This window comes from Mobula birostris, chromosome 20 (assembly GCF_030028105.1).
Source record: "Mobula birostris isolate sMobBir1 chromosome 20, sMobBir1.hap1, whole genome shotgun sequence".
Taxonomy (NCBI): domain Eukaryota; kingdom Metazoa; phylum Chordata; class Chondrichthyes; order Myliobatiformes; family Myliobatidae; genus Mobula; species Mobula birostris.
The window spans coordinates 19189496-19204585 of NC_092389.1; the positions used below are offsets into that span (position 1 = coordinate 19189496).

Here is a 15090-nt window from a genome sequence, read left to right on the forward strand (position 1 = left end):
CTGAATCAAGGCTTGAAGTGTGTGGGTGTGAGGCGAGGTTGAAGCATATACGGGGCAAAGTTGGAGCAGAGGAGAGGCAGATTCAAGGGCCATCCACCTAAACTGAGAGTGAGGTTTGATCAATCTAAGCGCCAGGCTGATTTGGAAAGGTCGGGTATGGACCAAAATGTGGTGGCAGGGTCCAGGCCTAGAGCATATCGATGTGACAGGGCCCGGGTCCCACTGTGAGGAACATCCCAATATTTAGACAATTTAAACACCAAGGCAGATGGATTGAAAAGGCAGGGTGTTGGGACAAAGACAATGGCCAGTCCAGTTCTCTTCGCTGCTCCGTGATGTTTACTCAGCTCTGCACTGAACTGAGGATGAGGCTGTGGCCTATTCAGGCTGCTCCGAGCTTCGTGTCTGTGGGCTCACTTCTGTTCTGAATGCTGTTTGCTTACTTTTATTGTTTGCATGATTTGTTTCTGTTCTCTCGGCACATTGTGTGTTTGATGATCTTCTATTTTATGGGTCCTTTTGAGTTTCATTATTTTCTGGCTGCCTGTAAAGAGATGAATTTCAAGGTTGTATAATGTATACATACTTTGGCCACTACTGTTGGCCAAATCAAAGGTGGTTATGAATCAACATATAGAAGGAAGATGGAAAATCTGGCTGAGTGGTGCGTCAACAACATTTTAAGATATTATTGTCATTTTTCTGTTACTGTGTAGTGGTGGAATCTAATCTGTATGTTCACTGATGGCAGTCACTTCCTTGAGCACAGGGGCAGTTGATGTCTTTTCTTTCAACAACGCCCATGGTTTTTCTATATTTCTTGGCTATCTGGAGAAGATGAATATCAGAGTTGTATTGTACATACATACTTTGACAATAAAATGAACCTTTGAAGTGGGTAAGGGATGGCAAAGTGAATCGTCTCTGACAGCCAGAAAGGCTGCCATGGAGCTGAGAGAAAACAAAAAGGTTTGGTTTTGTATATTCTGGCCTCTTTTTAGTAAAATCTTACTGTACTAAAACCATAGTTAATGCATTTGCTGTAGTTAATGTACTCTGTTGTACTAAGAAATTTGCTAAATGCTCTCTAGGGGTAAGGTTTCAAACTTAGTGCAGGCTGTTTAAGTTGACAGTTGCTAGTTAATTAAGAATCCTCTGTCATAGTATCATAGAGCTGTAGAGAAATACAGTGCAGAAACAGGCTTGCAGAGTGGTCAATAAGCAGAGGTTTAACTCCAGCTGGGGACTTTGAGACCCCAGTTCTGAACTGCCTAATGGTAACTCAATAGTTCATATTGTCAAAGACCATCAAATTTCTGCTAGTAATCAAGTACCTGTCAGCACATTGTGGGCCAAATACTGTGCTGGTCTATGTTCAATGTTATTCTGTGTAGATTTAATCACTCGTCTACACATTAGTGGCAGTTTACATTCCATAGTTAACTTACTAACACACACACACACACACACACACACACACACATTTTTGGGATGTGCAGGAAACTTTAGAACCCAGAGAAAAAGCACATGAACAGATGGAGACTATGCCAACTACACTTGAACTGCACCGGGGGGATTATGCCGGGCACTAACGCTGTGAGATGGCAGTTCTACTAGCTCATTATATTTGCTTACTTTCAGAAAGCCTGTCAGAAAGTCATTACGTCACCACCTGAAAGAGAAAAAAAAACTGAAGATTCTGGAAATAAGAAAGCAGATAAAAAGGCTCAGCAGATCAGAAAGCATTGTGAAGAGAGAAACAGATTTAACCATTCAGATTAACATCTGTTCACCAGAATAACTTCCATCTTTTGAAGGATTCCTTCCAAATCCTTTTCCCAATTTCTTAAACATAACTACTGTACGTACTTGTGTAGTTCTGTGTCCCAGCACAGTGCAACAGTATAAATTCTGGCTCATCATTAGCAGTACAATATTTGCATGTAGTCTCAGTATGTTTTGTATTTTAATATGGACACCATTTTGTTATAGATGCAAAATTATCTTTAAAAAACCTATCACTTGATTTTACACATTTCTGGCTTAGAGTTAGAAATAAAAATTACATTCTATTAGTAGTTATTTTTTTCACATTAGACAATTAATGTAAGTCTAATTCGTTTGAGGCAACACTGGTGGTCAGCAAGGGATGCAACTTTATCTTACTAATAGAGCATATGCTTTGCATGCTACATTAGTTATCATCATACAATGCAGTAGGCAGTCTCATTTTTTTTTAATGTGTAAAATGTTATGGGCAGTCTTGTGTTCTCCCCTTTGCATTTGCCATGGCTTCACTACACATTTACAGCCCCTTGGTTCCAATTGAATTTGAGGCTACTGTGCCATGGATGTATCATGAAGTGGAGTGGTCTGTAAGCAGTGATTTGACTCTAGATGTGGATTTTGAGGCCACCCCTCTGAATTGCCTGAAGGTCATTTAATGGGTCATATCATCAAAGACCATTTCAACTATTTCTAAGTGTCTCTGATGATCAAGAAATTTATTTAAATAATTAAATAATAAAATTACTTTAACATGTTTTAATATGCAATTAAATGGCACAAGTAAAAATATTAATATTAATTACAAGGGGAGAAAAGTATTTTTAAGTTGACCATTCAAGTTATTGACCACACTCAGATAAATGGCTGGTGTAATGCTGAGGTGCCAGGTATGAAGTGCAAATTTTGGCATAATTGAGCTCTGCTCCAGAATCAAGTATTGAGTCTAGTGATGCAGTGATGCAATATGTTGTCCCCAGTAGGTGTCTTCAGGACTACCGTCTGAAGAGGAGAGTGACCAAATATATGACTGAGTTCACAAAGATTTGCGGTCATAGAAACTTTTAACTCTAATTGAGAATGCCCTCCAAATAATCATATTAACTATGCCAAATTTGTTGCAATGATGGATAAATATATCTACAACGGAAGTAACCTATATTTGTATTCTTTGATATGTCACAAAAACTAGAACCAAGCATATTTCTTCTTCACCTCAGATGGTTGAAGAAGTTCAGCATGAGTCCCCAGATCCTAAGGACTTTCTACGGGGGTACAATTGAGAGCATCCTGACTGGCTGTATCACTGCCTGGTATGGGAACTGTACCTCCCTCAATCACAGGATGCTGCAGAGAGTGGTGCGGACAGCCCAGTGCATCTGTAGATGTGAACTTCCCACTATTCAGGACATTTACAGCAACAGGTTCATAAAAAGGGCCTGAAGGATCATTGGGGAACTGAGTCACCACAACCACAAACAGTTCCAGCTGCTACCATCCAGGAAATGGTATCGCAGCATAAAAGCCAGAACCAACAGACTCCAGGACAACTTCTTCCACCAGGCTATCAGACTGATTAATTTACACTGATACAATTGTATTTCTACACTATATTGACTGTTCTGTTGTATATCTTATTGTACATACTATTTATTACAAATTACTATAAATTGCACATTCAGACGGAGATGTAACGTAAAGATTTTTACTCGCATATGTGAAGAATGTAAGAAATAAAGTCAATTCAATTTATACAGCAGTCATAGAGTCCATTCTCACGTACGGATGCGAGACGTGGACACTCACCAAAACGATGCGAAAGTCTCTAGATGGTTGCTATACATGAATGCTCTGGATGGCTCTTGACGTGAGTTAGCAACAGCACATGACAAACGTCGAGCTCTATAACAACCTACCGATGCTCACCACTAAAATCGAGGTGAGAAGACTGCAACTAGCGGGGCACTGTCTACGCCACCCCGAGCTACCTGCCAGCCTAGTCATCATATGGGAGCCCAAGCACGGGAGGATGAACCCTGGGCGCCCTCCCAAGACTATGGTCAACACTCTCCTAGAAGACAGCGGCGCGGCTAATGTAGATGAACTGAACATACTGATGAGGGAGAGGGAGAAGTGGAGAGTTCATCATCATCATGCCTGAAGCCGGCCCCCTAGGCCTGAGTTGACGTAGTAGTAATAGTAGTAGCAATTTATATTTAAAGCATGTATCAAACATAAGGCAAAGATTGGTTTTGTAAACATTTAATCATGCTATTTCTTCACTGATAAATGCCCTGGTAATCAGCACTGGTGAGTCAAAGGCCATTTTTGCCATCCTCCGCTGATATAAAATAGATAAAGAATACTTCAAAGCAATACATTTTATTAATTTTTCACTAGGTGTACAACCATATTATTCAGAATAGCTTCCAACATTGGTCTCATGTGGTGAAGAATCATCCTCTTTTTCAATTTATTGACAAGTACTAAGATGGTTTAAAGCCAAGGAATCAATTGATGGTTGTACATTAAAACAATTGCAAATTTATTTAAGCATTAGTCAGTATCTATTTCTGTAATTATTAATGGAAATAATAATTCATTGTGTAAACTATCCTTTCCAAGTTGGAATTCAGCGGTCGGGTTTTTGAAAATGTTATCAACTATTAAGCATAAAATAATGTATTCAATAGAAACGTTCTCTTGTTAATACAATATAATCAATTTTCACTTCTTCATTTTTAAAGTTCATGGTAACAAAGTGAAATAAAGATGCTTATTTAACTTGTAACCTAAATATTCTTGTATTAGTACAACTATAATGGCAATGTAATAGGTTGTCAAAATAATTCACATACATTTGTTTGGTAGGGATTGATTAAACTTCCTGGGTGATATTTACTTTGCACTTATTAGACTAACTAATATTAAAGATGTTTAGTATCACATCAAGTATTTTGAAGGTTAGAAAAGCAGGATTCTCATGAGTAATTGCACAATACAAATTTTCGTTCAAAACCCATACCCATGCAGCAGTCTACTGGAGGAATTCAGCAGATGAGCAGCATCTGCAGGGGAAATGAATTGCTGATGTTTTGGATCAAAAGTCTGCATCAGGAGTTGAGAGTTGAGAGGAGAAAAGGAATGGTGAGACAAAACCCTGCGGCTTGCTGAAACATCTGCAGACCTGATGTCAAGTTTCATCCTAAAACGTTGGTAGTGCCTTCACTCCCTGAGATGCCTCCTGCACATTATTTGTTGCAGCAAATTTTGCATTTCTACCTTAAGCTACAAATGTGCCTCAAATTTTCAGTACAATTAAATCAATGTTTTATAATGCTAAATGATAATCTGATGAAGGGTCTGCAGCCTGAAACTGTAACTCTTTCTCCTTGCATAGAGATGACCTGACTTGAGTATTTCCAGCATTTTGTATTTTTTTATTTTATGTGTTATAGTATTAGATGACCTCCCTGCTGAGCATCTCTTGATCATCCAACATAAAATTAAATGCTTTTCAAGAGAGGGAGTTTTAGGGATATTGCTAATTTAATTAACTTTCCAGACCACCTTTCTGGAGTTTTAGCATTTAGTCAATGGAGAAATCAAGACATTTAGTTCATCTATTTAAGTAGATTCTGTGTCCCACAAAACCCAGTTCAGATGGTTAGCAGCAGATTCTATGAAAGACTGACATATTGTAGATTATTTTAGCGGAAGGTAATATTATTTGTCCACATGTGTGAATGTAATGTGGCCCTTAAAATTCTTAAACTATATTTATAATGACATGAATCCAGTAAATGGGGAAAAAACGGGTATCACATGTGAACAGGGAAATAAAGTTAGTGTTTCAGGTTAAGGGCCTGCTAAGTGCATTGTGTGTTTTCTCCAAGACAACATTAATTTTCTTTTAGCAAAATACCCCCAAAATATGTATTGTGTTGGACTTTAATACAATAATTACACATACAATTTAAAATAGCTTAACTATTTGTAATTTAGAAAATGTTATCATACAAATTATTTATATAATTTCTTCTCACTTAAGGAAATTTCACCTTGAAGCTCAGAATATTTCCAACTGTTTGTTACAATGATTTGATTTTGCTGCTTGCGCTAATAATTCCATATTTTCACTGTGTGCCAGCATTTCTTGGTGGGAAAATAGATTCTTCATAATATTTTCCAAAACAACTTACCCTTTGAATAAATATCTTCATATAATAGCCCTGTCCAGAAATTACTAATAGAATAAAGCATTTGTATGTAAGCCATAGCTGAAATGTAATTCACATATCCTGAATTGGAGTCTATAATATTTTTGCTATTTACAGTAGAATATGCCATTTCTCTGTTTATGGACAATTTTAATCTTAACCACCCAGTGGAAATTGATTAAGTTAGTGGCATTGAACTTGAGGTAACTGGGAAGAAGGATGGTGGAAATTAGATTTCTCCCATTCTTTTTCAGAAACTTGTATATCGCATTTGTGCATATTATAGATTAAATAAAAACAAAAAAATGCCACAAGATCATATTGGTGTGACTTTCATATTTGTATCTTCATTACAAACTAATATCTTTGCTTCAATTATACATCATTGTAATGTGCATTATTCATCTCTGTGAATGAGTGGGCTGATTAAGAGTGCATCAATGTTGCTTCATGGCTGAAGTGCTTCACCTATGCACTCCCTTTATCCTCCAAATTGACTGACCCTGTGACCATCCACATAATTAATTTGCCTTCCTTGATTGTTGCATATTGTGTTTGTAATTTGGCAGTACAATTTTTAGGTATTTATACTGATATAATTAACTGACAATAAGCTGTATTGGTGTGAGGCTCTCCATTCTTTGTGCACAAATGGGACAACAGCCTCCAGCAAACATGCATGCACAGTTAACATGAAAATCACAGTTGTTCTTTACTTCTATCAGCTCCACAAAAACATCACTTTGTCATCTGACTCTCTACAAATGTATTGAAAACCCAAACCATCTGTGCTGACATCACAGATACTTATAAAATATCTAGTAGGGAATTGAGGGATTGTCCCTTCTGGTCTATTTTTTTTAAGTTATATTAAGTCTTACCTGTTATCAGGCAAACACTGGAAGTCTGCGATCATAATAATCTATGTTACATAACATATGCTGCAACTCACCGTCATTTGTGAGAAAGAGATAATAACAACTGCAGGTTCTGTAAATCTGGAGAGAAATACAAAATTAATATTTAAGATCGATCACCTCTGTGCAAAACTGTTTTACTACTGCAGGTGTAGTTGAATATGTGATCTCATTTTTAGTGACAAAGAAGTATTGAGTTTTTATTTGCATTTGTTCTAAGTGTGGTTGAAGGAAAGAGGACAGGATTTACAAAGATAGTTTAGTGAATAGAAGCAGTGGTAGTGTATGTTTTTATTATAGCAAGCTAATCAAATAGCTGTTGAAATTACAATTTTTGTCACAATTTGACAAAATTAACTGAATGGCTTTACAAAACTGGTGAAGACAATGCAATAATAACTCAAGTTTTGCGAGAATGGAGCATCTTCGCAACACCTCATTGAAATTTTTTTCCAAAGTCTTGGAGCTCAAAAGCTCTATGCTGCAAACTGCAGTAAGTGAATTGGTACTGACTTAGTTTAATGGATCATCTAGCACATGGTATTATTCATCTGCCTCAGTGTTAGACCAGTGACAATTAAAGGATTGTGGTATACAGTATTTCCATTTTAGGACAATATTTGACTTGGAGAGAAACCTCTAAGGTTGAGAGTAGTACTGCCTCATGGTCTAAATGTCACAGATTGCTTCTAGTTTCAGCTTCTATTGTACAATTCTCGGATTAGTCAATTAATACTGTAGAACAGTCATCTAGAAATCAGTTATCAATTGCCTTAGCTTTTAACCATTAACTGTGGATATTTGTACACTGTTTTGGGATCATTGTGTTTAACCTGTTGCTCTTTTCACAATTACCTGTTTTCATGTAAAGTTGATTTCTTTTCCAATTACTTGGTAGAAGTTTAGCCATCAGCTATGCAACTACAGAAGTGAATTAAAAAGAATTTTGCCACAATCTTGTCATATTTCTAGTCATTGTTACTAAGACTAATGTTTTCCCAAACTTTGAAGCATTTATTGCATAAAATATCTGCAGCTGTCATAGTGGAATTTGAAGTTAGTTCTCTGGATTGTTAGCCCAGGCATCTGAATCATTAGTCCATTGTGCCACTGTACTCCAAGGGTATCACAAACCGATTGGTAATCTTTGAAAAAAGTGGTGAGGCTAGGAAGATTGATTCAATACTGCAATCACACTGGAGATATTGGAAAATGCAGGTAGTTGTGTATCAAATGTAGAAGTTTCAGGATGGAAATGTGAGCCAAAGGTGAAAAGAACAGGAGAAGATGGTGTATGTCACAAGTGCTAATTACATGCTACAAAGTTTATGTCAGCTCAGTTGGTGGATAAAGTTGAACAGAACAGCTTGCAAATGGCTTGAGTGATTGGGGCCTGGAATAATGATGTAATATGATTATGCCCTGCAACCTTCCAATGCAAGAACACATTGACAGAGAAAAACTGAAGCAGGTGTAGGCAACCAGGCCCCTCAGGTCTTTCACTATGATCATGGATGATCTATGCTGGCCTCATCACTTCTTCTGTGCTAGTTCCCATGGCCGTCAATTCTTAGGTCTTTCAATTATTTATCTATATCCACTTAAATTATTTCCAATGACTCACCACCTTCTGGGACAGACAATTCCAAAGGTTCTTTATCCACTGAGAGGAGGAATTACTATGCACCTTGTTTTTAAATAGCGGAACAGATCATTGATAAAAGTAGGTTGAGAGACTTACATCATCAGGCTAATGGGTGGATGACCATCTTAGACAATGGAAACTGAGTGAACATTAAGCAAATAACCAAAGCTGCGGAACATAAGCAGTTCAAGCCAACAACAGCCAGGGGTGGAAAAGGTGAGCATCCATTGGCATCATTTAAGGATGTTATAGACCCCTCTTATGTGGACACCTGGTAGTGGCAAATGGTGGAAGTGCACAAAGTGTTAGATGTACTGGGAGGCAAAAATAGCATTGCAAATATGACAAAGACAAGGGAAGGAGGACATTAAAGTAGATTTTTGGCAGATTGGAGAGTAAATGCATTTATGGGCTGTGGACATTTTCAGATTTATGTTTTTTCATATTCTGTGTTTTTCTCCCATTTCTTTCCATCTTGTGTGAGGGGTTGGGGGTTTGGGGTTGCTGTTCTGTTGCATTTGTTAGCTTTTTGTATGGGGGGGGTTGGGGGTCGATGTTCTTGTTGCATTTTGTGTGGGGGGGTTTGGAGGGGTCGATGTTCTTGTTGCATTTTGTGTGGGGGAGGGGGTTTGGGGGGGGTCGATGTTGTTGTATTTTCTGCAGGGGAGGGGATTTGTTGGGGGGCTTAATGTCCTTGTTGCGTTTTGTGTGGTGGTGGAAGGTCCAGGGGACTCAATGTTCGTGTTGTGTTTTATATGCGGGGAGAGGGGTTTGGGGGTTGATGTTTGGGATGCCGTTCTTTTTTATGCAGGGTTGGGGGGTTGATGTTTCTTTCTGAATGATTTTCATGTTCTTTCTTTGTTGTGTGGCGAAGACGAATCTCAAAGTTGTATATGGATACATACTGTGATAATAAATGAATCTGTAACTTTGAACCTCTAAAATTCAGTACTTACCCTACATTACTAACCTGTATCAAGATGGTTTTTATGTTGGAGCCCGAAAATTTGGAAAGGGATATGCTGAGCATGACACTATAGAACTGTACATACTGTATACACAGACTTTTTACGTTTTCTTTGACACCGTAAGTCTTATTGAGGACTCTTATAGGAAAAATACCGAGGTAGGACAACAAATTTGATAAATAATTTACATTGAAAGGTGGGCACATGGCCAAGTGGTTAAGGCACTCGACTAGCAACCTGAAGGTGATGAGTTCGAGCCCCAGCCAAGGCAGCGTGTTGTGTCCTTGAGCAAGGCACTTAACCGCACAGTGCTCTGCGACGACACTGGTGCCAAGCTGTACCGGCCCTTGCCCTTCCCTTGGACAACATCGGTGTTGTGGAGAGGGGAGACTTGCAGCATGGGCAACTGGCTGCCTTCCATACAACCTTGCCCAGGCCTGCGCCCTGGAGAGTGAAGACTTTCCAGGCGCAGATCCATGGTCTCGCAAGACTAACGGATGCCTTTTTTACATTGAAATGACCATGTTTAAATATAATTAGATAATCTGATTTTAATAATACGTAGTTTTTTTTGTATTTTCAAACCAATTGTTTATGTTTATAGGTATCCATAACGAAAAGTTCCAAGACCATGACCATTGAGGAATCGAAGCAAAATACTGTGGATGGTCAGGAGAACAGTACTAAAATGAAGTGGATGCAAAGGGCACAGAGATTACAGGTTAGTTGGATTATTTACAAGTTCTTACTATTTAATACACTTATTTTGACCAGTGTCATTTATAATATAATGATTAAATGGGTCATTAATGTCAGAAATTAATGAGCTGCAAATTTAATGTGATATTTTGAGCATAGCTCTAATAATTGCTAGTCGTCACAAATAGAATACAGGGCAGATTACAACACATAGTGACTTAATAATTGGTAGATGTGCTTGAGTACAGTTTAAAAGGGGTGTTAACTTGGGCCTTTTACCAACTGTCAGCTCTGGTCCTAAGAAGAATATGATGTTCTGTATTCCTGTGGCTTTCCATTTTTAAGCTGCAGAACAATGAATACTCACTGACCTAAGATTCAACTCTCCTCTCACCCTGCTTATTCTTCAGCAAAGAAGGACAGCCTCTAGAGAGTAAACCAAATAGCTCTTTCAAAATGGAGCAGCTTGATAACTATTTGTCCAATTATTTCTTACTAGTTCCGATAAACCAACAGTCCTTTTGCATGTTCTGTATTCCTGTGGCTTTCCATTTTTAAGCTGCAGAACAATGAATACTCACTGACCTAAGATTCAACTCTCCTCTCACCCTGCTTATTCTTCAGCAAAGAAGGACAGCCTCTAGAGAGTAAACCAAATAGCTCTTTCAAAATGGAGCAGCTTGATAACTATTTGTCCAATTATTTCTTACTAGTTCCGATAAACCAACAGTCCTTTTGCTGCTCTAACTGCATGGACATAATTAAAAACACAAACTTGGGGTCAGTGAGATCAGGGATTTGAATGCATGACTCAGAGATTGAGGTGGGAAAAATGGATTTCAATTATTGAGGCATCTGCAGCAGTGCTGCAGAAAAAAAACTGTTCCATTGCGATGGCTTTCAATTGAATAAGTTGGGATCCATCTTAAAAATAGAAAGGCAAATTCTGTGTTGGCCTTCAATGTAAAAGGATTTTAATAGAATGATAAAAGCATGGATTTCAGGCTCTGTTGAGATTGCACCTAAACTGTTGTGTACAAAGCCTCCCAGACGTCCACATCTGCGCCAGGTGCGCCGAGATGCAGCTCCTAAGGGACCGTGTTAGGGAACTGGAGCTGCAGCTCGATGATCTTTGTCTGGTCAGGGAGAGTGAGGAGTTGATAGAGAGGAGTTACAGGCAGGTGGTCACACCAGGGCCACGGGAGGCAGACAAGTGGGTCACTGTTAGGAGGGGGAAGGGGAAGAGTCAGGTAATAGAGAGTACCCCAGTGGCTGTGCCCCTTAACAATAGGTACTCCTGTTTGAGTACTGTTGGGGGGGACAGCTTACCTGGGGGAAGCGACAGTGGCCATGCCTCTGGCACAGAGTCCAGCCCTGTAGCTCAGAAGGGTAGGGAAAGGAAGAGGAGGGCAGTTGTAATAGGGGACTCGATAGTAAGGGGGTCAGATAGGCGATTCTGTGGACGCAGTCCAGAGACCTGGATGGTAGTTTGCCTCCCTGGTGCCAGGGTCCGGGATATTTCTGATCGCGTCCAAGATATCCTGAAGTGGGAGGGTGAGGAGCCAGAGATCGTGGTACATATAGGTACCAATGACATAGGTAGGAAAAGGGAAGAGGTCCTGAAAGGAGAATATAGGGAGTTAGGAAGGGAGTTGAGAAAAAGGACCGCAAAGGTAGGCCACGCAACAGTGAGAGTAGGAATGCAATGAGGTGGAGGATAAATGCGTGGCTGAGGGATTGGAGCAGGGGGCAGGGATTCAAGTTTTTGGATCATTGGGACCTCTTTTGGTGCAGGTGTGACCTGTACAAAAAGGACGGGTTACACTTGAATCCTAGGGGGACCAATAGCTTGGCGGGGAGATTTGCGAGGGCTACTGAGGTGACATTAAACTAGAATGGTTGTGGGGTGGGAATCAAATTAAAGAGACTAGGAGAGAAGAGGTTAGTTCACAACAGGGGAATGGGGACAAGTGCAGAGAGACAGAGGGGTGTAAAATGAGGGTAGAAGCAAGAAGTAGTAAGGTGAAAAGTAAAAGTGGTAGGCCGGCAAATCCAGGGCAAAAATCAAAAAGGGCCACTTTTCAACATAATTGTATAAGGGCTAAGAGTGTTGTAAAAGCAAGTCTGAGGCTTTGTGTGTCAATGCAAGGAGCATTCTTAACAAGGTGGATGAATTAAAAGTGCAGATTGTTATTAATGATTATGATATAGTTGGGATCACAGAGACATGGCTCCAGGGTGACCAAGGATGGGAGCTCAACAGTCAGGGATATTCAATATTCAGGAGGGATAGACTTGAAAGAAAAGGAGGTGGGGTTGCATTGCTGGTTAGAGAGGAGATTAACGTAATAGAAAGGAAGGACATTAGCCGGGAGGATGTGGAGTCGATATGGGTAAAGCTGCATAACACTAAGGGGCAGAAAACGCTGGTGGGAGTTGTGTGCAGGCCACCTAACAGTAGTAGTGAGGTTGAGGATGGTATTAAACAGGAAATTAGAAATGCATGCAATAAAGGAACAGCAGTTATAATGGGTGACTTCAATCTACATATAGATTGGGTGAACGAAATTGGTAAGGGTGCTGAGGAAGAGGATTTCTTGGAATGTATGCGGGATGGTTTTTTGAACCAACATGTCGAGGAACCAACTAGAGAGAAGGCTATTCTAGACTGGGTATTGAGCAATGAGGAAGGGTTAATTAGCAATCTTGTCGTGAGAGGCCCCTTGGGTAAGAGTGACCATAATATGGTGGAATTCTTCATTAAGATGGAGAGTGACAGAGTTAATTCAGAAACAAAGGTTCTGAACTTAAAGAAGGGTAACTTTGAAGGTATGAGACGTGAATTAGCTAAGATAGACTGGCAAATGACACTTAAAGGGTTGACGGTGGATATGCAATGGCAAGCATTTAAAGATTGCATGGATGAACTACAACAATTGTTCATCCCAGTTTGGCAAAAGAATAAATCAGGGGAGGTAATGCACCCGTGGCTGACAAGGGAAATTAGGGATAGTATCAATTCCAAAGAAGAAGCATACAAATTAGCCAGAAAAAGTGGCTCACCTGAGGACTGGGAGAAATTCAGAGTCCAGCAGAGGAGGACAAAGGGCTTAATTAGGAAAGGGAAAAAAGATTATGAGAGAAAACCGGCAGGGAACATAAAAACTGACTGTAAAAGCTTTTATAGATATGTGAAAAGAAAAAGATTGGTTAAGGCAAATGTAGGTCCCCGACAGACAGAAACAGGTGAATTGATTATGGGGAGCAAGGACATGGCAGACCAGTTGAATAACTACTTTGGTTCTGTCTTCACTAAGGAGGACATAAATAATCTTCCGGAAATAGTAGGGGACAGAGGGTCCAGTGAGATGGAGGAACTGAGCGAAATACATGTTAGTAGGGAAGTGGTGTTAGGTAAATTGAAGGGATTGAAGGCAGATAAATCCCCAGGGCCAGATGGTCTGCATCCCAGAGTGCTTAAGGAAATAGCCCAAGAAATACTGGATGCATTAGTGATAATTTTTCAAAACTCTTTAGGTTCTGGACTAGTTCCTGAGGATTGGAGGGTGGCTAATGTAACCCCACTTTTTAAAAAAGGAGGGAGAGAGAAACCGGGGAATTATAGACCGGTTAGCCTAACATCGGTGGTGGGGAAAATGCTAGAGTCAGTTATCAAAGATGTGATAACAGCACATTTGGAAAGCAGTGAAATCATCGGACAAAGTCAGCATGGATTTGTGAAAGGAAAATCATGTCTGACGAACCTCATGGAATTTTTTGAGGATGTAACTAGTAGAGTGGATAGGGGAGAACCGGTGGATGTGGTATATTTGGATTTTCAAAAGGCTTTTGACAAGGTCCCACACAGGAGATCAGTGTGCAAACTTAAAGCACACGGTATTGGGGGTAAGGTATTGATGTGGCTAGAGAATTGGTTGGCAGACAGGAAGCAAAGAGTGGGAATAATCGGGACCTTTTCAGAATGGCAGGCAGTGACTAGTGGGGTACCACAAGGCTCAGTGCTGGGACCCCAGTTGTTTACAATATATATTAATGACTTAGATGAGGGAATTAAATGCAGCATCTCAAAGTTTGCGGATGACACGAAGCTGGGCGGCAGTGTTAGCTGTAAGGAGGATGCTAAGAGGATGCAGGGTGACTTGGATAGGTTAGGTGAGTGGGCAAATTCATGGCAGATGCAATTTAATGTGGATAAATGTGAGGATATCCACTTTGGTGGCAAAAACAGGAAAAAAGATTATTATTTGAATGGTGGCCGATTAGGAAAAGGGGAGGTGCAACGAGACCTGGGTGTCATTATACACCAGTCATTGAAAGTGGGCATGCAGATACAGCAGGCGGTGAAAAAGGCGAATGGTATGCTGGCATTCATAGCAAGAGGATTCGAGTACAGGAGCAGGGAGGTACTACTGCAGTTGTACAAGGCCTTGGTGAGACCACGCCTGGAGTATTGTGTGCAGTTTTGGTGCCCTAATCTGAGGAAAGACATCCTTGCCATAGAGGGAGTACAAAGAAGGTTCACCAGATTGATTCCTGGGATGGCAGGACTTTCATATGATGAAAGACTGGATTGACTAGGCTTATATTCGTTGGAATTTAGAAGTTTGAGGGGGGATCTTATTGAAACGTATAAAATCCTAAAGGGATTGGACAGGCTGGATGCAGGAAGATTGTTCCTGATGTTGGGGAAGTCCAGAATGAGGGGTCATAGCTTGAGGATAAAGGGGAAGACTTTTAGGACCGAGATGAGGAAAAACTTCTTCACACAGAGAGTGGTGAATCTGTGGAATTCTCTGCCACAGGAAACAGTTGAGGCCTGTTCATTGGCTATATTT

The 15090-nt window shown here is 40.0% G+C and overlaps 1 protein-coding gene across 2 annotated transcripts in view; it reads left to right on the forward strand.

The window, feature by feature from the left end:
- jhy (junctional cadherin complex regulator) overlaps positions 1-15090 on the forward strand; it is an 84968-nt gene that overhangs the window by 38995 nt on the left and 30883 nt on the right. For both annotated transcript variants that reach the window (XM_072238347.1, XM_072238348.1), the window contains one exon: positions 10140-10256. In XM_072238347.1, the coding sequence (XP_072094448.1) occupies positions 10140-10256 (117 nt within the window). The remainder of the gene's footprint in view (positions 1-10139; positions 10257-15090) is intronic.